General features: G+C 52.5%; 1 protein-coding gene across 1 annotated transcript in view; it reads left to right on the forward strand.

Moving 5' to 3' along the window:
- LOC140204847 (serine/threonine-protein kinase Nek9) overlaps positions 1 to 23,482 on the forward strand; it is a 39,665-nt gene extending 16,183 nt beyond the window's left edge. Inside the window, 18 exon segments of the mRNA XM_072271722.1 lie at positions 955 to 1,005; positions 1,304 to 1,388; positions 1,390 to 1,497; positions 2,008 to 2,034; positions 2,036 to 2,153; positions 2,707 to 2,907; positions 7,366 to 7,412; positions 12,198 to 12,359; positions 12,810 to 12,918; positions 14,156 to 14,317; positions 14,556 to 14,726; positions 15,174 to 15,233; positions 15,843 to 16,003; positions 16,269 to 16,439; positions 18,212 to 18,367; positions 19,598 to 19,795; positions 21,412 to 21,465; positions 21,995 to 23,482. Of these exon segments, the coding sequence (XP_072127823.1) occupies positions 955 to 1,005; positions 1,304 to 1,388; positions 1,390 to 1,497; positions 2,008 to 2,034; positions 2,036 to 2,153; positions 2,707 to 2,907; positions 7,366 to 7,412; positions 12,198 to 12,359; positions 12,810 to 12,918; positions 14,156 to 14,317; positions 14,556 to 14,726; positions 15,174 to 15,233; positions 15,843 to 16,003; positions 16,269 to 16,439; positions 18,212 to 18,367; positions 19,598 to 19,795; positions 21,412 to 21,465; positions 21,995 to 22,165 (2,212 nt within the window). The 3' untranslated portion in view covers positions 22,166 to 23,482.
- Positions 23,483 to 23,951: the final 469 nt, after the last annotated feature.

Here is a 23,951-nt window from a genome sequence, read left to right on the forward strand (position 1 = left end):
CATGGACTCTTACACAATTGCCCCCCCCCCCCGAACCCGTCATCAGCACCCAGAGAGCGTGAGTTCCCCTGGACTCTTACACAATTCGTCCCCCCCCCCCCCCCCCCCCCCCCCCGAACCTGTCATCAGCACCCGGAGAACGTGAGTTCCCCTCACCACTGCATGGACTCTTACACAATCGCCCCCCCCCCCCCCCCCCCGAACCCGTCATCAGCACCCAGAGAGCGTGAGTTCCCCTGGACTCTTACACAATTGTCCACCCCCCCCCCCCCCCCCCCCGAACCTGTCATCAGCACCCGGAGAGCGTGAGTTCCCCTCACCATTGCACTGACTCCTCAATGCTCTGCACTGTATTCCCCCTACACACTTACCCCCACGGGACCCCTCTCCCCTCTCCAACCTGTCATCAACACCCACAGAGCATGACTTCCCTCACCTCTGCACAGACGCTTCCCTCCCACCATCAGCACTCCTTCACACTTCCCCACCCACCATACTGCCCGCTAGTAGTCCTCCTACACCACACACTCTTCACCCCATAATTCCCCCTGAAATCCCCCTCTCTTCTGTCCCCAACCCTCCCTTTTCCCCCTCTCCCTTCCCCTCACACTTGTTTCCTCCATTCTTCCCACTCCCTGCACCCTCCTCCCTCCCCCTCCCTCCCTTAGTGCCTTTGGACTCCCCCTCCTCATCCTCTCCTTCCCTACTACCCCCTCCTACACAAACTGTGTGCTGACTCTCTGCCTACTCCCCACCTCTCATCATGCCTCTCCCATCTACCACCACAGCCCCACTCTTTAATCTTATCCCCTTCCTTTCTCTCACCCTCCTGCCTCATTTACCCTTTCTCTTTCTCCTCCCCTCCCCTCACCTCCTCCCTTCCCTTCCCCTTTCCCTCACCCTGATCCAGCACTGCTACCATGAGACGGTTTATTATATCTGATTCTGTTCCAGGCTGATGGAGGACAGAGTCACTCAGCTCAATGCTCCTGCCCGGAAAACAAGGTGGGTCACATCTCACCCCCCCCACCCAAGGGTGCTGACACTTTTCGGGGGAACGAGTCGGGAGTCAGGAAGGGGCTGGGTCATCAAGAGGTCAGTGTGGTTTGGATTGGGGTTGTGGGTGATTGGGTCAGGGAAGGTTAGATGGTTTGAGTCAGTGATCAGAGAGGGATGGGATCAGGAGTGAGGGAGGAGCCAGCTGGTGGTTCAGGGATGGGTTGGATCAGGAATGGATAAAGTCAGGGAGGGTAGGTGATTGGAGGGGAGGCCATGTATATTGTTTTTCTTTGTTCCCATGCAGACTGAATGCCCCTGCTGACCCATCCATCGCTGTGGTGACCAGCCGGTTCAGTGATGTGTATTTCTGGGGAGGGGGCAAGGCCACCCCCCCAGAAGCTAGACCTGTTCAAGAGTGGCCGCAGTGCCCAGCAAGTCTGTGCCAGCAACACCCACTTCGCCGTAGTGTCTGTCGAGAAGGAGCTGTACACCTGGGCGGTGAGTGGGGTGTGGTGTGTGGGGGGGGGGGGGGAGCTGTCTGTGTGTTGTTGGTGTATTGCTGTGGCGCAGTGTCCATGTCTTGCTGCTACAATGTCATGTCTGTGGTGCAACAGCGCGTGGTTGCCCTTTGTACTTTCTCAGCATTGAGTTGTTGACCACCGCTGTCCCTCAGAATGACCTCCAAGACCCATGTCTGCTCCTGAGTGGGTAGATTGGGAGAGAGGCCAGGGTGCAGGAGTGGTGCCTTGGCTGTGAGAGGGTCTTCAGTGAGCACTCCAGGACCTGGTCCACAAACAGCTAAAGCCTCAGACCACAGGTCCCTCACTCTGGATCAGCGCATTCCTATGTCCCAAGCATTGGTGCAAGTTTGCAACGCCTGTGAGGCTTTGGCTGAGATTTGCTTCTTGCTGTGCAGAGGTTAGATGTTGTGTGGTGAGTGTGATTGTGGGGTGGCAGGAGGCAGTAAGGGGGCCCCGAACAGGTGTGAGCCTCTCTCTGTCTTTGCAGAATGTGCAGGGGGGCAGGAAGATGGTGGGGTCAGCTGGGCCATGGGGACCGAGCCTCCTACCGCCAGCCTAAGTGGGTGGAAAAGCTACAAGGAAAGGCCATCCACCAGGCAGCCTGTGGTGACGAATTCACTGTCTGTATCACTGGTGAGTCGGTGTGGGGGGGGGGGGCGGGGGGAGGAGAAGCTGGGACATAGACTGCAGTCACAGTCCACTTGATTCTACACAGTCACAGCCCACGGGATTATACACTGTCACAGCCTGTGGGGTTCTACACCCCCACAGCCTGCAGGATTCCACTCCATCACAACCTGCGGGATTGTACGCTGTCATACATAGTCACAGTCACAGTACTGTACACCGTCACAGCCCATCATGTACAGCACCATCATACACTTTCACCACTGCACTGTCAGGCAAAATCATAGACTGCAGTGCTGTATAGAGCACCATCACACACTGCAACTCATCATTCTGACCCCAGGACAGTGTGATGGGACAGTGCAAAGGGAGCTTCACTCTGTATCTGACCATGGGAGGGTGATGGGGACTATATTGGAGGGAGCTTCACTCTGTGTGGGAGCCCGAGGGTGTAGGATGGGATGATGTGCAGAGAGAGGGTATAGATGGTCAGTACTGTGGGGATGATGCTCCTTGTGCCCACCCCCTGATCTCTAATCTGCCCTCTAATCTGTGATAGATGAGGGACACCTGTATGCCTTTGGTTCCGATTACTACGGCTGCATTGGGTGTGATGGTCAGTACAGTCAGGAGGTGCTGGAGCCAGTGCTGGTGGAGTTCTCCCTCGATCATGCCGTCCAGCAGGTATCCTGCGGCGATAATCACGTGGTGGCACTGACACGGAACAAAGAGGTCTTCGCCTGGGGCTGTGGTGAGCATGGTGAGTACTCCAGGGGTCAGGGTACAGAGAGCATGTTACTCTTCCCTGTTGCAGAAGGCAGGGTCAGGGTGCAGAGGGCAGCTCACCCTACCCTGGGTTAGAGGTCAAAGGGCATACCTAATTCTGGATCCATCAACCCAGACTTCTCTCTCAGCACGTGGCCTTCAGATCACCCAGCAACGTGAACTCTTGACCCAACTCAGTCAACAAATCGAGTCCAAGCAACTCAAGATCATTATTCAACCCAGTATTACTGGGAACATCTGCACCCCTCTATCACATACCTCCACAGATGGGAGGGTCAGTCCAGGGTGTCTGGCTAAGGCAACAGGCCGCTCTGCCAGTGTGCCAAATACTTTCTTCACTACCCTACCTATCTATACTGCCACATTCTGGGAACTATGTACCTGCACCCCTCGGTCTCTCTTTTCCACTACACTCCCATGGCCCTGTCATTCACTGCATACGTACTGCTCTGGTTTAGCAGCCCAAAGTATGGGGGAGGGGGCATGATTTTAAGGTGGTTGGAGGAAGGTATAGAGGGGGGTGTCAGAGGTAAGTTTTTTTTTAACACAGCGCATGGAACGAGCTGCCGGGGTAGTGGTCAAGGCCGATACATTAGACAGACATTTAAGAGATGTGGATGAGAGAGAAATGGAGGGACATGTGGGAGGATAGGATCATCTTGATCTGAGAGTAGATTAAAAGGTTGGCACAACATTGTTGGGCTGAAGAGCCTGTGCTGTATTGTTCTATGTTCTAAAATGCATCTCTTTGCATTTGAGTAGCAGATACAGAATGCTGGTGGAACTCGCAAGTCAGACTCTGTCCCATTCCTTTCCCGTTCTGATGAAGGGTCTTAGCCTGAAACATCAACTGTTCATTTCCCTCCATAGATGCTGCCTGACTTGCTGAGTTTCTCTAGCATTTTGTGTATGTTGCTTAATATTTCTAGCAGCTGCAGAGCCTCGTGTGTTTATCTTTTTTGCACTTGTGTGAATTAAGTTCCCTCGGCCATTCCTTGCCCGCTTCCTGAATTGATTTTAGTCCTGTTGTAACCCTTGGGCAACCTTCTACATTCACCAAAGGGCCTGTTCCTGTGCTGTGTAGCTTTATAACTCTATGATTTAATGCAGGCAAGTGGGATTAATTGGAATCAGATTTATCATCACTCTCTTAGGTGAAATTTGTTGTTTTGTGGCAGCAGTACAGTGCAAAGAAATAAATTACTATAAATTACAGTGGATCCTGGGACACATCAGGACCAGTACATTTTGGCCCAATTAGCCGGAAGTTTCATGGAAATGTTAAAAAGGTATAAAAAAGATGAGCTACCATTTAACTGTGTAACAAGTTATGTATTTAAATGAAATACAGAATGAATAGAACACTAACAATACTAGCACAGTACTATAAAACTATATTAGTTCCTAATAGTTAATGACGGAGAAATTCATCCAGTGTACATTGCTGTGTTCTTTTGATTTTCTAAATAGACAAAATCAGTGCAGATGATGGACTGCCTGCAATATACATAGGAACATAATTAGGCCATTCAGGACATTGTGTCTGTTCCACCATTGATTCACGCTGATTATTGTTCCCCCCTCTCAATATTATTTTCATGCTTTTTCCTAAATCTATCCAAGTCCTTCTGCAGACTCTCTGCTTCCTCAACACTACTTGCCCCTCCTCCTATCTTTGTATTGTCTGCAATACAATACAATGCTTTTGACGATTGCATCTTCCAAATTTTCATTTTCGTTGTAACATTTAAGGTGATTGTTGATACTGTCAAATTCTCCATAATTCCTAACTTGTTGAAGTTGTGAAATCATTTCATTTTCACTCATGGTTGTTTCTGGGCTTGAATGCTTGAAACTACAGTGAGCAAAACAGATTTGAATTGTCTTACTGTTTATTTCTCACCAACTATCCATGACGAAAATCACTGCTTTCTGAACACAAGCACATGCAACTACTGTCAAAATGAAGCTACACTCAGGTTGAAGGAACAACACCTTATATTCTGTCTGGGTACCCTCCAACCTGATGGCGTGAACATTGACTTCTCGTAACTTCTGCTAATGCCCCACTCCCCCTCGTACCCCATCCGTTATTTATTTATATACACACATTCTTTCTCTCTCTCTCCTTTTTCTCCCTCTGTCCCTCTGACTATACCCCTTGCCCATCCGCTGGGGTTTTCCCCCCCACTCCCCCTTTTCCTTCTCCCTAGGCCTTCTGTCCCATGATCCTCTCATATCCCTTTTGCTAATCACCTATCCGGCTCTTGGCTCCATCCCTCCCCCTCCTGTCTTCTGGAACCATTTTGGATCTCCCCCTCCCCCTCCCACTTTCAAATCTCTTACTAGCTCTTCTTTCAGTTAGTCCTGATGAAGGGTCTTGGCCCGAAACGTCGACTGTACCTCTTCCTAGAGATGCTGCCTGGCCTGCTGCGTTCACCAGCAACTTTGATGTGTGTTGCTTGAATTTCCAGCATCTGCAGAATTCCTCGTGTTTGCACATGCAACTGATGCTATTTAAAAACTCTTTATTCTTAGCATGGTGTAGTATCTAACAGCCACACAAGTGCACTGACCGACTGTTTGGCAACAGTCTTCTATCCCAATTAAGCGGCATAGTGTCTGAAATAAATGAAGGGAGTCCCAGCTATTTTCTCAATTAGTTTTTGTTCTTTAAGGGCCACCCCAATTAACCAATTGCCAATTAAACAGAATCCACTGTAAATAAATGGTTCAAAAGAAGGGAATAATGAGGGAATGTTTGTGGATTTATGATGGTTGGGATGGGCTGAAGAGCCTGTTTCTATGCTTCCCAACTCTGTGACTCTGGATCCAATGAGAAGGCAGGTAGCATATTGATTTTGCATTGTGAAGGGGTTGGGGTTTAAGGCCAGCGAGGTTGTGCAGGGTGTACAGGGACTCACCTGGAATACTGTGTGCAGTTCTGGCTCCCTTTACCTAACACGGGATATGGTCCAAAGGGGAGTCACTAATTCCTGCATGAGAGGATTGTCCTATCAAGAGAGACAGGACAGTCTAGGTCTGTATTCCCTGGAGATTAGAGGAATGTGGGGTGACCTTATTCAGGTGTATGTGATCTTAAAGGAGCCTGATAGGGCCGATGTTGGGTTGTTTTCACTGTGGAAGAGTCACCAACAAGGGGACAAAATAATGAGTGGGTCATTTAAACTGAGGTAGATTAAATTAGCTTTATTTGTTGCACGTACATTGAAACATACAGTAAAATACATTGTTTATGCAAACAACCTACACAGTCCTAAGGATGTGCCAGGGGCAGCCCACAAGTGTCACCACTCTTCCGGCACCAACATAGCATGCCCACAACTTACTGGCTGTAACCTGTACGTCTTTGGAATGTGGGTGGAAACCGAGAACCTGCAGCCATGGGAAAAACGTACAGCCTCCTTACAGACAGTGGTGGAATTGAAGCCTGAGCACTGGTGTTGTAAAGCACTTGTGTATTTCTTCATTATTCGTGAATCATAGAACACAACACTACAGGCCCTACGGCACACAGTGTAGTGTCAACTTTGTAACCTACTTTAAGATCAGTCTAATTCTTCCCTTACACGTAGCCCTCCATTTTTCTTTCATCCATGTGCCTATCTTCAATTGACTTACTTAAGTGTCCATAATATATCTGCCTCTACTACCACCCCGGCCCTGCTTTCCATGTACCCACTACTCTCTGTGTAAAAAAAAAACAATTTTCATCTGACGGGACGTGATAGGGGACCTATATCTTTCTCCAATCACCTTAGTATTATACCCCCTCGCATTAGCTATTTCCATCCTGGGAAAATGTTTCTGGCTATCCTTTTGATCTATACCTTTTACCAGCTTGTCAAGTCACTTCTCATACTCCTTCACTACAAAGAGAAAAGCCCCAACTCGCTCAACCTATCCTCATATGACATGCTCTTCTAATCCAGGCAGCATCCTGGTAAGTCTCTGAATCCTATCTAAGACTTCCACGTCCTTCCTTTAATGATGCAACCAGAAGTGAACACAAAATTCGAAGTGTGGTCTAACCAGGAAATCTGGAATTCTCTGCCTCCTGAGGCCAGATCATTGAATATTTTTAAGATGGAGGTAGACAAGTATTTGAGTGGTGAAGAAATTGAGAGTTCTGGGGAATAGGCATAGAAGAGCCCAATATAGACCAGACCTGATCAGACTGAGTGGTGGGCTAGGTCTGAGGGGCCGAATAGTCTACAGTACTGCTATTCTCTGGTGTTGAGGGCTGGGAAAAGTTAAGACTGGGATTGGAAGGTTTCGGTTTGGAGGCTTGGGGGGGGTGGGCGCTGAAAAGGTGGTGATTGAGAATTGTGGTGGATGCTGTGTCCTGTGGATTTTGCTGGGTGGCTGTGCCCCAATTTTGCTGGAACTCAGTGCCCGTTGTTGATTACAGGGCGCCTCGGGCTGGATTCAGAGGAGGATTACCCGTACCCAGAAAGGGTGAGTGCACCTAGACCCCATGTTCCAAGTTGTTTAAACGTAAACTCTGTGTACTCTCTATACCGCACTGTACACATTCAAATGGCAAATTCCATCTGCGGAGGTGGGGGCAGATGTCGGCGGGGGTGGGGTAGGAATTTTGGGGAGGATTTGGGATGTGACTGGTTGATTGGGGAGGAATTGTGTGCGGTAAGTTGACGAGGATGTGGGAGGTTTGGGGAGATTTGTGAGGTTCAGGGAGCGGTGAGGGTGAGAGGATGAGGGAGGGTTTTGGGTGGAATTGATAGATGTGGGAGGAGCTGTATCGGGATGAAGATATGGGAGGGGTTGTATTGGGGGTGAAGATGTGGGAGGATTGGTATGGGAGTGGGGGAATATTTGTAGTAGGATTGGTTGATCTGGCGGGGGTGGGTCAGGTTGGAGGTTGATTGTGGAAGGTTTGGGAAGTTTTTTTTTTACTGAGAGGCAGTGTGGAATAGGCCCTTCCAGTCCTTTGAGCCACACTGCCCAACAACCCGTGAATTGATCCTTGCTCAGTCACAGGAGAATTTACAGTAACCAACTAACCCATCAACTCACAGGAGGGTTGTGTGAGGGTGGTGGATGTGAGGATAAGGGAGGCTTAGGGAGATGTGGGAGAGGTGTGGGCCTGGGAGGTCTGGAGGTGAAATCTGTTGATCGGGGAGGGGCTGTGTGGGACTGGGAGTCTGGGGGGTGGGGGGTGAGATCCATTGATTGGGGAGGGGCTGGGGGTCTGGGAGTGGGATCCGTTGCTCAGCGAGGGGGTGGGTGGGGGTGAGATCCGTTGATTTGGGAGGGACAGTGTGGGTGTGGGATCCATTAATTTGGGAGGGACTGCGTGGGAGTGGGATCAATTGATTTGGGTGGGACTGTGTGGGGTGGAATCCATTGATTTGGGAGGGACTGTGTGGGGGTGGGTAGGGGGTGGGATCCATTGATCGGGGAGGGGGTGGGTGGGGGTGGGATCCATTGATCGGGGAGGGACTGGGGGTGAGATCCATTGATGGGGAGGGACTGTGTGGGGGTGGGTAGGAGGCGGAATCCATTGATCGGGGTGGGGGTGGGATCAATTGATTTGGGTGGGACTGTGTGATGGTGGGTAGGAGCTGGGATCCGTCAAATTGGGAGGGACTGTGTGGGGATGGGTAGGGGGTGGGATCCATTGATCAGGGAGGGGGTGGGATCCATTGATTTGGGTAGGACTGTGATGGTGGGTAGGAGCTGGGATCCGTGGATTTGGGAGGGACTGTGTGGGGGTGGGATCCATTGATCAGGGAGGGACTGTGTGGGGGTGGGTAGGGGGTGGGATCCATTGATTTGGGTGGGACTGTGTGATGGTGGGTAGAAGCTGGGATCCGTCGATTTGGGAGGGACTGTGTGGGGCTGGGTAGGGGTTGCAAAGATGTGGGAGGGATGAGATAAATGTATGCAGCCTGGTTCAGGATCTAGGGTAAGGGAAGAGGTAACCGGGAGCCCTTGTAGCTGATGCTGTGCGGGGGTGAGGTGTGAGAGTTGGAGGGGAGGCGGTCTCTCTGATCTTTACGTGGGCTGTTGATATCCAGAAAGGTGAAGCAGACTAACGGAGATGTACAGTATCAGGGTTCAATGTGTCCCAGTGATTCAGGGAGGGTTAGTGAATGAACAGGGGGAGCAGGTGTGAAAGGGCAGGATATTACCCCACCCCCACCCTACAGTGCAGTCTCTGGGAGGAGACACCAGGGTCAGGGCAGGAGGCAGTGGCTATGATAGTGTAGGAGGAGGTCAGTAGTAAGAGGGAAACGGTCCAGAGACTGATGGGTTGGGGCCAAGAACACCAGAAGGAGTGCAGGTAGGAGGGATGGGACTTAGGGGAAAGGGAGGGGGAGGGAGCACAGGAGTGTGAGTGAGAGGTGTGCTTTCCCTGCTGGGAGTTGTCTTGAATGTGTGGGGCCATACTGATGGGACAGGCACTGGTGACTCTGCTCTATAAGAGAACCAGTCTCTGACCAAATGACCAGCACTCCCGGCAGTGTCACTGGGTGTGTTACACCCCTGTGTGCAGCTTATCCCAGCACTCATTCACTGGTTAACACCTGGGCTCGTGGTTATCACTGCACATATGACTGATTAACAGGGGATGTGCGTATCAGTGTAATTGGTTAACAGAGACTGTGGTTACCACAGCCAGTGTAACTGGTTAATGAAACAACACACATCAAAGTTGCTGGTGAACGCAGCAGGCCAGGCAGCATCTCTAGGAAGAGGTACAGTCGACGTTTCAGGCCGAGACCCTTTGTCAGGACTAACTGAAGGAAGAGTTAGTAAGAGATTTGAAAGTGGGAGGGGGAGGGGGAGGGGGAGAACCAAAATGATAGGAGAAGACAGGAGGGGGAGGGATGGAGCCAAGAGCTGGACAGATGATTGGCAAAGGGGATATGAGAGGATCATGGGACAGTAGGCCCAGGGAGAAAGACAAATGGGGGAGGGGGGAACCCAGAGGATGGGCAAGGGGTATAGTCAGAGGGACAGAGGGAGAAAAAGGAGAGTGAGAGAAAGAATGTGTGTATAAAAATAAATAACGGATGGGGTACGAGGAGGAGGTGGGGCATTAGCGGAAGTTAGAGAAATCGATGTTCATGCCATCAGGTTGGAGGCTACCCAGACCGTATATAAGGTGTTGTTCCTCCAACCTGAGTGTGGCTTCATCTTTACAGTAGAGGAGGCCGTGGATAGACATGTCAGAATGGGAATGGGATGTGGAATTAAAATGTGTGGCCACTGGGAGATCCTGCTTTCTCTGGCAGAGCGTAGGTGTTCAGCAAAGCGGTCTCCCAGTCTTTGTCGGGTCTCACCAATATATAGAAGGCCACATCGGGAGCACCGGACGCAGTGTATCACCCCAGCCGACTCACAGGTGAAGTGTCGCCTCACCTGGAAGGACTGTGGGGCCCTGAATGGTGGTAAGGGAGGAAGTGTAAGGGCATGTGTAGCACTTGTTCCGCTTACAAGGATAAGTGTCAGGAGGGAGATCAGTGGGGAGGGATGGGGGGGACGAATGGACAAGGGAGTTGCGTAGGGAGCGATCCCTGCGGAATGCAGAGAGAGGGAGGGGAGGGAAAGATGTGTTTAGTGGTGGGATCTCGTTGGAGGTGGCGGAAGTTACGGAGAATAATATGTTGGACCCGGAGGCTGGTGGGGTGGTAGGTGAGGACCAGGGGAACCCTATTCCTAGTGGGGTGGCGGGAGGATGGAGTGAGAGCAGATCTGCATGAAATGGGGGAGATGCATTTGAGAGCAGAATTGATGCTGGAGGAAGGGAAGCCCCTTTCTTTAAAAAAGGAAGACATCTCCCTCGTCCTAGAATGAAAAGCCTCATCCTGAGAGCAGATGCGGCGGAGACGGAGGAATTACGAGAAGGGGATGGCATTTTTGCAAGAGACAGGGTGAGAGGTGGAATAGTCCAGAGAGCTGTGAGAGTCAGTAGACTTATAGTAGACATCAGTGGATAAGCTGTCTCCAGAGACAGAGACAGAAAGATCTAGAAAGGGGAGGGAGGTGTCGGAAATGGACCAGGTAAATTTGAGGGCAGGGTGAAAGTTGGAGGCAAAGTTAATAAAGTCAACGAGCTCAGCATGTGTGCAGGAAGCAGCGCCAATGCAGTCGTCGATGTAGCGAAGGAAAAGTGGGGGACAGATACCACAATAGGTACGGAACATAGATTGTTCCACAAAGCCAACAAAAAGGCAGGCATAGCTAGGACCCATACGGGTGCCCATAGCTACACCTTTAGTTTGGAGGAGGTGGGAGGAGCCAAAGGAGAAATTATTGAGAATAAGGACTAATTCCGCTAGACGGAGCAGAGTGGTGGTAGAGGGGAACTGATTAGGTCTGGAATCCAAAAAGAAGCGGAGAGCTTTGAGACCTTCCTGATGGGGGATGGAAGTATATAGGGACTGGACATCCATGGTGAAAATAAAGCAGTGGGGGCCAGGGAACTTAAAATCATCGAAAAGTTTAAGAGCGTGAGAAGTGTCACGGACATAGGTAGGAAGGGATTGAACAAGAGGGGATAGAACCGTTTTGAGGTATGCAGAAACGAGTTCAGTGGGGCAGGAGCAAGCTGAGACAGTAGGTCTGCCGGGACAGGCAGGTTTGTGGATCTTAGGTAGGAGGTAGAAACGGGAAGTGCGAGGTGTGGGGACTATAAGGTTGGTAGCAGTGGATGGGAGATCCCCTGAGCGGATAAAGTCGGTGATGGTGTAGGAGACAATGGCCTGGTGCTCCTTAGTGGGGTCACGATCGAGGGGTAAATAAGAGGAGGTATTTGCGAGTTGTCGCTGTGCCTTGGCGAGGTAGAGGTCAGTCCGCCAGACTACAACAGCACCCCCCTTATAGGTGGGTTTAATAGTAAGGTTAGGATTAGTGTGGAGGGAGTGGAGAGCAGAGCGTTCGGAAGGAGTGAGGTTGGAATGGGAACAGGATGCGGCAAAGTCGAGACGGTTGATGTCCCGTCGGCAGTTAGCGATAAAGAGATCCAGAGCAGGCAGAAGACCAGAGCAGGGTGTCCATGAAGAAGAGGAGGGTTGAAGACGGGAGAAGGGGTCATCGGTGGGAGTGGAAGAGTTCTTGCTGAAGAAGTAGGCTCAGAGACGGAGACGGCGGAAGAAGAGTTCCGCATCGTGGCGAACAGGGAACTCGCTGAGGTGTGGGCGATGGGGGACAAAGGTGAGGCCTTTAATGATGTTCTTTAATGATGTTCTGGTTAATGATGTTCTTCTGCCATAGGTGGACGTGCCAGTGAGCCTGAGCGTGGTGTCGGTGCAGTGTGGGTCTGATGGCACTTTCTTCGTCACCCAGAGTGGGAAGGTGCTGGCCTGTGGCAACAACGAGTACAACAAGCTCGGCCTCAACCACTACATGAGGGGTCTCAGGACCCAGCACAGCAAGGTGAGGGTGGGCTCAGCCCAGCCCATATCACCCCTCCGCTATAACCCCTCCCTGATACACGCACCTTCCCCTCCGTTTCCCTGATACCTTCTTCCACCCCGAAATACCACCTTCCCTGTCACCCTACCCTTGATGCATCACCCCTCCCCCGACACGTGCTGACATTGGTATTTCGGCTGTTTACACTGCGGGGGCTGATATGGGTGATAATGAAGGGGGGGTCATGGTGGGAAACCTCCCTTTTCCCCTGTGCCTTCTAGTATAAGCCCACGGCAAGGGCTGGGTCTTCAAGTGACGGGTGGGGTATCTCTGCCATGCGCTCTGCGTCCCGGAAGGTAGGGACAGCGAGCAGGTTAGAGGTGCGGTGGTGACCCCAGGGGAGGGGGTTAGCGAGCAGGTCAGAGCCAGCAGTGGTGACCCAACTACTCAGCTGCATTGTTCACTCTACAGCCTGACCAGGAGGTGCCCTACATGACAACACTGACCTTATCCAAGCAGCTGGCCATCTACAGGGTGAAGACCATCGCTGCAGGCAAGACCCACACTGCAGCCATTGACGGTGAGCAAGTGGGAGAACGATGGGTGAAATGATCAAATCACAAGGAGATCCATGTAAAACCACATGGAGGTCCGTGTATCCCTCAGTCCAATGGGAATAGTGACAAACAAGGGGAACGTGAGGGGAAACTTCTTCACTCAGAGGGTGCAAGTGTGGAAGTGGTGGATGAGGATTCGATTGTAACATTTAAGAGATACTTGGATAAGTATATGGATGAGAGATATGGAGGACTATGGTTTGGGTTTGGGTCAGTGGGACTAATCAGAAGATTAGGCCAGCTCAGACTAAATGGGTTGAAGGGTCTGTTTCTTTGTTGTAGTGCTCTATGACCCGAACAGCAGAAATAAAAACTGAATATGTTAGAAGCACTGAATGGATCAGGCAACATCTGTTGATCCTGGAAATAAAAATCAGGAGGTCCTTGCAGCTGTATAAAGTTTTAGTAAGACCATATTTGCAGTATTGTGTCCGGTTCCGGTCACCCCTCTATAAGAAGGATGTAAAGGCTTTGGAGAGGGTGCAGAAGAGCTTCACCAGGATGCTGCTTGGATTAGAGGGCATGAGCTTATCAGGAGAGGTTAGATGAACTTGGGTTGCTTTCTGTGGAGCAGCAGAGGCTTGGGGGAGAACTTACTAACTTGTATAAAATTATGAGAGGTACAGGTAGAGCAGACAGCTAGTCTTCTCCAGGGTGGAAATGTCAAACACTAGTGGACACAGCTTTAGGTGTGGGGGAGAGTTCAATTGGGGTTTATGAAGCAAGTATTTCACACAGAGAGTAATGGGTGGCTGGATTGTGCTGCTGAGGATAGTGGATGAGGCTGATAGGATAGAGAATTAAAAGGCTCTTAAGCACATGAACTAACCTGGGTGGGGGAATGTTAGTTTAATTTGGCATCAAAGTCAGAACGGATCCTTGCTTAGAATTGTGACGAAGGTTTCTTCCTCGCCCATCACCGTACCTCATTCTGTCTCCATAGACACTGCCTAACCGGACGGCTGTTTTCAGCGCTACACCCACGCATGGCCTCCTACGCCAACCGACCCATGGAAGAAATCGTTAGGGAACTGGGGTGGGACAGGATCAACGTTACCCAGTGGTTCAGGGGTCAGTTGGGGCACACAGTTAACATCATCCTTGGATCAGGGCTGGAGAAGGGCACAGTCAACATTACCCCTGGGTCCAGGATCGGGGTGGGACAAGGGGTGATTTAATGTGTCTGTGTCTGTTACATAGAACGAGGGCGCCTGTTGACGTTCGGCTGTAACAAGTACGGGCAGCTGGGTGTAGGAGACTACAGGAAACGAGATGGCATCAACGTTCTGGTGGGGGCCCTTGGAGGGAAGCAGGTGACCAGAGTGTCGTGTGGAGACGGGTTCACCATCGCATCCACTGATGGTACGTTAGGGAAAGTCGGATTTAGCCTACTCCTACATATGCATGTGCACGCACACATCTCACACACCCACACAGAGCATCACAAGTGTGTGCCTGCATACACAACATCATGCATGAGGTTTCTGTGCTCCAATCCATGATCCCGTCTGGCATCCGTGCCCCGATCTTCGGGCTGCCTCCATCGAACCCCCCCCCCCCCAGTGTTGTGTCAGTGCTGATGACTCTGAATGTTTGGCAGATAACCAGATCTTCGCCTGGGGTAACGGAGGGAATGGTCGGCTTGGAATGACAGTCAACGAGAAAGGGTTCGGCTCAGAGATCTGCACCTCATGGCCGCGGCCCATCTTCGGTTCACTGCACAACGTATCAGACTTGTCCTGTAGGGGCTGGCATACCATCCTCATAGCTGGTGAGTGCCTGCGGCTGGCCGATACCGTCTCCCCCTGGTCACCCCGCCCCCAACAGCCCAAGGCTCCTTCCCCTCCCACCATGCAATACTCCCTCAGTACTGCTCCCTACCGCAATGTGACCCTTCCTCAGTACCACCCCCCCCCCCCACAGTGGGATGCTCCCTCAGTACCACCAACTCCCAGGTAGTCTACATTCCCAGTGTAGGATGGAGTCTTTCCCTGCTCTCTGGTCTGGATTGGTGGCACTGACGGATGGGTGCCTGTATTCCCAGTTAGTGCCCAGGATGTGCAGAGTATGGTTCACCTGTACTGCTAGCAGTCTCAGTGAGGTCTGCGGATGTGGGTGAGATCCTGTCTCCCGTCTCAAGGGCACCCGGTACTCTGCAGGGTGGGCATGATGCATGGAACAGTCTCCAGAAACCCACTCCCTGGTCTTGCCATTCCAGAAATCGTGTTTGTGTCCAAAACCATTCGCTCCAACAGCAGTGGGCTCTCCATTGGAGCTGGTGAGTACCGCGTAGCATCGCTGAACCCAGCAGACACTGTCAGTGTTGGTGTGCGACTGACGTGTCATGTGGAACGAGTGTCGTACTGTGTGTGCTACAGTCAGTGTGCACCGTCACATGTGATAGGGTGAATGTGTGTTAGTGGCACTTAATTTAAAATGTGTGATCACGGAGAATAACAGGATATGTTGTGTGTAACATTGTGTTTAATACTGTGTGTGTGTGAGATACTGGGTGTAATATATGTAGGGGAGTGAACTACAATCAGTGAATGGGTGTAATTGTCATGTGTGTACTGTGTGTGTATGTATTCACTGTCCAGGGTTTGGGGTGAGGGTGGTCAGTGTCCAGTGGCTCTTCCCTTAAGATCAGTGGATGGGGCTTTAGGAGGTTGTAACTGGTTTCCTGATCCTTCCCTTCACCCTGGATACCTCTCTCATCCCTCCCTCCACCCTGGATACCTCTCTCATCCCTCCCTCCCTTGCCCTGCCCCTGGGACCCTCCCTCCTTCACCCTTCCCCTGAGACCCTCCCTCACTCACCCTTCCCCTGAGACCCTCCCTCACTCACTCGCTTTCCCTTCCCTGGGCTGACCCTGTGGTGTGCCCAGTTACACAGGGCTCTCTGCCAGAGGACGACGCCGTCTCTGAGTGTGAGCGGCAAAACCGGATGAAACGAACGGCTGAGGACAGACGAGGCGTCGGCCTCTTCAACCGGCTCACCACCTCCAGCCAGCTGACTGACACCTCCTGCCCCCAGTGGCTACTACAGGTAGGGTGGAGCCTGGGGGTGGGGGAGGGGTCCACGTATGCATGGGTGTGGGTGTGGGGTGGAGGTGGATAGCTCATCTGGAGAAGATTGACTCTCTGTTTCCCCCAGAATGACTGCCCCACACTCCCTCTCCACACAGACTGACCTTCCTCTCTGGGCATATGTGTCTGTGGTGTGCATGTCTGGGATATACGTGTGTGGGTGCACACCTGGGTGTATTCGAGTTGAGAAGTTGGTTTAATGCCTGCGCCCTATCATTCTGCAGGAACTGGAGAATGCCGAGTTCATCCCAATTCCAGAGAGCCCAGCTGAAGCACCTAGGCAGCCATCCAGATCAGAGGCGGACACCCTTCCTTACGGGCAGCTGAGGGCGATGAAGGACAAGGAGGGTCAGCTGCTAGAGACAGATGTTTACTCTTCAACCCAGCATCTCTCGGTGTGTGTGTGTGTCCCTCTCCCCTCTCCTGTCTCCCCTCTCCCACTCCTGAGCACCTCTTGGTATGTGTCTCTCTCTCTTTGAACAATGTCTCTCAGTGTTCTGCATGTGTGTCCACTGTCTCCTGCTCTGTGTATCAGATCCCATGTTTCCCTCAGTCTGTCCTGGTGAGTGTTGCTCAGTGTGTCCATGTGTGCCCGGTGTGTATGTCGAGGGACCAAAGGAGGGGTGGGTGTGTGTTCGTGTGTGTGTGTGTGTGTGTGTGTGTGTTTGTGTCGACGTATCCATGGGGTGGGTGCATGTATGTGTGTCCAGGTATCCATGGGGTGTGTTGTGTGTGTATCCGTCCACAGGCCACAGGTGTGTGCGTACACATCTGTGGCTGAGCCTGCCCAGTGTGCTTCCATGTGGTTGTCTACCTGTGTGTTCATGCTGTGCGTCAACCTGTGCAAAACAGTTTCTGCACACCCCGTGTACACCTCAGTCATAGAACCACAGAGTCATACAGCATAGAAAAAGGCCCTTCAGCCAACTCATCCAGGCCAATACCCATGTAAGTCAGTTCCATTTGCCGGCATTTGGACCAGATCCCTCTAACCTTTTGTGTCCATGTATGTGTCCAAGTGCCAAGTCCAAACTGTAGTTTCACCTCCCTCCATCACCCTCTGTGTGGAAAAACTTGACCCCTAGTTTCCCTTTAGATCTTTCCCCTTTCATCTTAAACCTGTGCCTCTTGGTTTAGAGCAAAACACACAAAGTGCTGGAGGAACTTAGCAGGTTAGGCAGCATCTGTGGAAAAGGAAAAAAGTCGACCTTTCGGGCTGAGACCCTTCTTCAGGACTGGAAAGTAAGAGGGAAGAAGCCAGAATAAGACGGTTGGGGTGAGTGGAAGAAGGACAAGCTAGAAGGCGATAGATGAAGCCAGCTGGGGCAGGGAGGGTGGATGAAGTAAGAAGCTGGGAGGTGATAGGTGGAAAAGGTAAAGAGCTGGAGAAGAAGGTATGTGAAAGGAGAGGAGAGGAGACTATGGGAGAAAGGGAAGGAAGAGGGACATCACTCTAGATTTAGACACTCTTTGCCTGACACCTCAGCTTCCTTCACCCCAGGGAAAACATCTCCAGTCTATTCAGGATGCTGCCTGGTTTACAGAACACGTCTTATGAGGAGAGGTTGAGCAACCTGGGTCTTTTCTCTTTCGAGCAAAGGAGGATGAGAGGTGACTTGATAGAGTTGTATAAGATGCTAAGAGGCACATTGAGTGGATAGCCAGAGAATTTTTGCAAGGGAGGAGATGGCTAATACAAGAGGGCATAATTTTAAGGTGATTGGAGGAAAGTATAGGGGGGATGTCAGAGGTAAGTTCTTTACACAAAGCGGTGGATGCATGGACCACGCTGCCAGGGTGGTGGTAGTGGTAGTGGCAGATACATTAGGACATTTAAGAAACTCATAGATAAGCACATGATTGATAGAAAACTGTAGGGCTATGTGGGAGGGAAGTGTTCGATTGATCTTAGAGTAGGTTAAGGGGTCAACACAACATTGTGCTGTAATGTTCTATGCTGGACTCAGTGCCCTGACTGATAGAGGCAATTGGACTGACACCTCCTTTATCTCCCCCACCTCAACTGTCTCCCGTGTCTACGCAGACTGCATGTGTATCTGGGTATGTGTGTACATGTCACTCTGTGTTTCTGGGGCTCATGGGTTTTGCTGCATACTGTATGCGAGTTGAGAAACCAGTTTAACATCTGCGTCCTGTCACTCCGCAGGAACTGGAGAACACCGAGTTCATCGCAGTCCCAGAGAGCCCAGTGGAAGCAGCTAAGCCGCCATCTCGATCGAAGGCGGAAACCCTTCCCTATGGGCAGCCAAGGGCAATGGAGGAGAGGGGTCAGGCAGCGGGCTCGGCTGATGTGCCAGCTGTGGTAAGGAGAGATGCGCTGTGCTTGAGTCTGTCAGTAGACAGGGGTTAGGGCTCAGGACTGTGTATGGAGAATGGGGGGTGGGTTCCTCAGTTTGTGGGCCCATGTCACTATGGGTGGGGCGGCTGGGCAGGGCACTGGGTTAGAGCAGCTACATTTTGTCCTCTGTACTGAGAGCTGCACAACCACCCTATGTCACAGGTCCAGGTCAGGAGCAGGGAGCACTCACTGCAGCAGAACCATGACAAGCAGGGAGAGATGGGAGCTGGGACCTGCGCCGTACATAGGGATCAGTTTTGGTACCTGATGAGCCCCTTATCTAAGAAAGGATGTGCTGACATCAGAGAGGGTCCAGAGGAGGTTCACAGGTGACACAGTAGCCATTGGATGTGCTGATGATGAGAGACAGGATAGGCTAGGTCTGTTCTTCTGGTACTGAGGATGGGGAGGTGTGTTGGTATTACAAGAGGGTGAATGACTTGAGTGGTGAGATGTGTTTCTAGATGGCAGGGATATTTAATATCAGAGGAATGGACACAGATCTGGTATGAGGGAAGGCTGTTGTTATGAGGGAGTAGATCAGCTGGATGGTGAGAGATATTTCTACATGGAGAGCTGTCTGATGTCAGAGAGACATGGGTCTGATGTGTGAGGGAAGAGCTCGGAGGAGCTCTGGAGATTTTCAGCCGAAAGGTGGAGGGTGTCTGACTGTGCTCCCCGAGATGGTGTGGAGGCAGAGACTCCCAACCAATATAGGGGAAGTAACGGGAGCAGTTATTTATTGAAACATCTAGTGGGACCACACCCAAGAACTGCCTTAAAAGGGTGGGGTGGGGGGGGGTAGTGGACACAGTTACTAATGGGGAGTGGAGAGGAGATGGTGCGGGTGATGGTGTAGGGTGAGGTGGTTGTCATGGTTACCAGAGGGTGGAGGAGTTTTGAACCATGACCCACTAAGTGCCTCTGGTGACAGCAATCCCACAGACCATTGAGGGGAAGGGAGGTTGGGTTACAGCAGGTGGCTAAGACACTCACCAATAGGGTTGGGCATATATCTGGTTAACGGGGTTACCTGTGGGTAGGGGATCTGGTTACCTGGTCCCTGGTCACCGGTGATGGGGACGGGGAGAGGAGGGGTGAGATGACTGGAGCTGGGAGGGATGCCTGGTGCAATTGATTGAATGTGTTCCCCCCTGCACCCCGGGTGTCTCTCCCCCACCCCTCCCCATGCAGGTGAATGGAGCAGACTTAGGGGACGGTTCCACATTTCCCAGGCAACGGTGTGTGTGTAGTGAAGTACAGGCAGAGCTCGGACAGCTGGAGCAACGACTGACAGAGTGCGTCAGGCGGCAGCAGGCATTGGAAGAGGAGAACCGGCACTCTGGGGCTGAGATCCACCGCCTGAGTGAGGTGCTGGAGTTACTTTCCCGGGTATGTGTGCGTTCGCTATCACCAACGCCTTCCTATACGAACCGCCCCACAGCCTCATCCTTAGCACAACAGGACTGAGAGAGAGATGCAGGGTGACTAGGCTCTCTCCAGCCTGCGCCGCTACCTGCAACGCACGGAACTCCCACCCCACTCCCTGCACTCCATGCTGCCTCACTCCCTACACCCACGTCCTATTCCCTCCAGCCCACCCCATTCTGCCTCACTCCCTACAGCTCCGTCCTGCTGCCTCCAGCCCACCCCATTCCCTGCACCCCATTCTGCCTCATTTCCTCCAGCCCACCCCACTCCCTGCACTCCATGCTGCCTCACTCCCTACACCCACGTCCTGTTCCCTCCAGTCCACCCCACTCCCTGCACTCCATGCTGCCTCACTCCCTACACCCACGTCCTGTTCCCTCCAGCTCACCCCACTCCCTGCACTCCATGCTGCCTCACTCCCTACACCCACGTCCTGTTCCCTCCAGCTCACCCCACTCCCTGCACTCCATGCTGCCTCACTCCCTACACCCACGTCCTGTTCCCTCCAGTCCACCCCACTCCCTGCACTCCATGCTGCCTCACTCCCTACACCCACGTCCTGTTCCCTCCAGTCCACCCCACTCCCTGTACTCCATGCTGCCTCACTCCCTACACCCACGTCCTGTTCCCTCCAGCTCACCCCACTCCCTGCACTCCATGCTGCCTCACTCCCTACACCCACGTCCTGTTCCCTCCAGCTCACCCCACTCCCTGCACTCCATGCTGCCTCACTCCCTACACCCACGTCCTGTTCCCTCCAGCTCACCCCACTCCCTGCACTCCATGCTGCCTCACTCCCTACACCCACGTCCTGTTCCCTCCAGTCCACCCCACTCCCTGCACTCCATGCTGCCTCACTCCCTACACCCACGTCCTGTTCCCTCCAGCTCACCCCACTCCCTGCACTCCATGCTGCCTCACTCCCTACACCCACGTCCTGTTCCCTCCAGTCCACCCCACTCCCTGCACTCCATGCTGCCTCACTCCCTACACCCACGTCCTGTTCCCTCCAGCTCACCCCACTCCCTGCACTCCATGCTGCCTCACTCCCTACACCCACGTCCTGTTCCCTCCAGTCCACCCCACTCCCTGCACTCCATGCTGCCTCACTCCCTACACCCACGTCCTGTTCCCTCCAGTCCACCCCACTCCCTGCACTCCATGCTGCCTCACTCCCTACACCCACGTCCTGTTCCCTCCAGCTCACCCCACTCCCTGCACTCCATGCTGCCTCACTCCCTACACCCACGTCCTGTTCCCTCCAGCTCACCCCACGCCCTGCACTCCATGCTGCCTCACTTCCTACAGCTCCGTCCTGCTGCCTCCAGCTCACCCCACTCCCTGCACTCCATGCTGCCTCACTCCCTACACCCACGTTCTGTTCCCTCCAGCCCACCCCATTCTGCCTCATTTCCTCCAGCCTGCCCCCACGCCCTGCACCCCATGCTGCCTCACTCCCCACAGCTCTGTCCTGCTGCCTCCAGCCCACCCCACTCCCTGCACCCTATCCCATTCCCTACCCCTCAGCTCACTCTGATGTTCCCCACTGAAACCCCTTGTCTCTTCTGTTATGACAGATGGAACAGAGGCTGAAGGTTAATGAGGAGACGGTGAATCATTTGGAACAGCAGGTCAGTGGACACCTCCCCCCACCACTAACCCCAGGGTGCGGGACCATGTTCCCCAGGGCTTTTAGTGGAGTCCCTTCCGTGCTTGGGTTCTGTCAGAATGCTGTGCCAGTGGCATGGGTTTGAGTCCCAGTTTGCATGTACAGTTCTGTATGTCCACTGTCCACCTGTACTCTGTGTTAAGTGATGGTGCTCCCTGTCTCCTATTCTGTCTGTACTCGCATTGGGTGGTGATGCCCTCTGTCCTCTTGTCCCTCTGCATTCTGCACTGGGTGCCCTTTGTCCACTTGTCCATCTGTACTCTGTACTGAGTGACGATGCTCCCTGCCTATTAGTCCACATAGTCTTGCATTGGGTGACTGTGTTCACTGCCCGCCTGTACTTTGTGCTTGATGACGATGCCATTTGCCTACTGGTCAGCCTGTACTTTGCACTGGGTGACTAGTTTGCCTGTATTCTGTGCTGGGTGACAATGTCCTTTACCCACTAATCTGCCTGTACTCTGCGCTGTGACGATGCCCTTTGTCTACAGGTGCAGAGTCAGGAGGAGGAGAATCGTCGGCTGTGGGCTGCTGTGCGTGCCCTGGGAGAGCAACGAACGGGTAGCAGTGGGGAGAGGGTGACAGAGGCTGAAGCAGGACCTTCCCAGCCCCCCAGTCCTGCCTCACCCCCAGGCTCCGGCTCCTTCTGCCACATCGAGTAGTGTGGGCTATCTGCCTGCCCTTACTTCCTCTGCCTCCATCCAAGTTGACACAGGACACTTCCCTGAGTGTGTCAGTGTCATGCAGCCTTCTGTGTGGCTCCCTCTCTCTCACATACACACACACATACACACACTCACTCTCACGCACTCTCTCGCTCGCACACACACTCGCTCACACTCTCCCGCTCGCACACACTCATTCGCTTGCACTCTCTCGCTCGCACACTCGCATACCCTTTCACTCACCCTCTCACTCTCACATATTCTCTCTCTCTCTCTCTCTCTCACACACACACTCTGTCTCTCACACACACACTCTCTCACATACACTCACACTCTGTCACACACACACACACACACACTTTCTCTCTCGCTCTCTCTCTCACACACACACACACACACATCCACCCCGCAGGAAAGAGCCCGGGATTATGAGAAAACCCTTACTACAGCAGGCTGCCATTGGCCATGGAAGTGTTTAGCACCCAGGGGTGAGGCAGTGTGATGGTGTGTTATGTATGCGGGTGTCGACGTTGACTGGGAATGGTGTTGGAACATTTACCTGTTCACTCCTCGCGCTGTACATGGTGAGTTTGCTTCAGTGTATATCTTTCCCAGAGGTGATCCAAGCCCACTATTTGTAGATTACGGCTTGGGTCACTTTTAAGTTCGGTGCCTTAAAGTAGTTCAGATCCACCCCGCGCTCAGCGCACTCCTGTGCCTTAGAACCAAACACCCTCAGTGAGTTTACAGTGTTGAGCAGCGCTTTGCACAGATGCCTGGGTTCGGCAGGAGAAGGGTTGGGTCTTCTCCCTGCTTCACCCCCTCTTCCCCAGCGCTGTGGGAAAAAGCAGCTAGTCGATGGAGCAGAGTGATGGAGCAAAGGTGCAAGGAAGCCACAAATTTTCAGGCACCTTGCTAGCTGTGTGTGGGATCTCATGAACTCATGCCGTCTCTGCTGCCAGTGCGCCTGGTGTTCCTGTGTCTGGCTCAGGGCCCCAGGGAGGGTCAGTGTGACCAGGAGCAGCCCAGTGATCAGTATGAGGCATGCTGCTCCCTCCTGTTCCATCAATCCCTATGCTCTTTTTCCCACTTCACTGCGTGTCCTGGGAATATTCCCGGCTGCTGACTCGTGGGGGCCAGGAATGTTTGGAGCTGCCTCCCTCCCCTCCGTTCCCAGGCTCACATACACTCCACAGCACAGTGAGCTGAGACCTCAGACGCTAAAAGTTTGAACACTAATTTTTTTTTATGCTCATTGTTACTTTGAGAAAGGGTGTAATCAGAATTAAACAGTTTGAAATCTGCCATACTCCACCAAGCTTGTGTGACTCGGTGAATTAAAGGTGTCCTGAGTAGATGAAACTCAGTGAGGGCTGTTCGCAACAGTGAAGACATTCAGCCCATTGAGAGTCCTCCACCACTCCATCATAGCTGATTTATTATCCCTTTCAACTCTATCCTTCTGCCTTCTGCCCATAACCTTTGACACCCTTACTAATCAAGAACCTATCAACCCCCACTTTAAATATACCCAATGACTTGGCCTCCACAGCTGTCCATGGCAGTGAATTCCACACACCCTGCACCCTCCAGCTATAGAAATTCCTCCTCATCTCTGTTCTAAAGGGGTCTCCTTGTATTCTGAGGCTACCCTCTGGTTCTAGACTCTCCCAGCTTTGGAAACGTTCTGTTCACCAGACGAGGACTCGTTCCTACTGGGGCAGGTGAGGGAGTGTGTGCAGCATTGAGGGACGGAGGGAGGGAGAGGGTGGGGAAGGGCGGC

This window comes from Mobula birostris, chromosome 1, assembly GCF_030028105.1.
Source record: "Mobula birostris isolate sMobBir1 chromosome 1, sMobBir1.hap1, whole genome shotgun sequence".
Lineage (NCBI taxonomy): Eukaryota > Metazoa > Chordata > Chondrichthyes > Myliobatiformes > Myliobatidae > Mobula > Mobula birostris.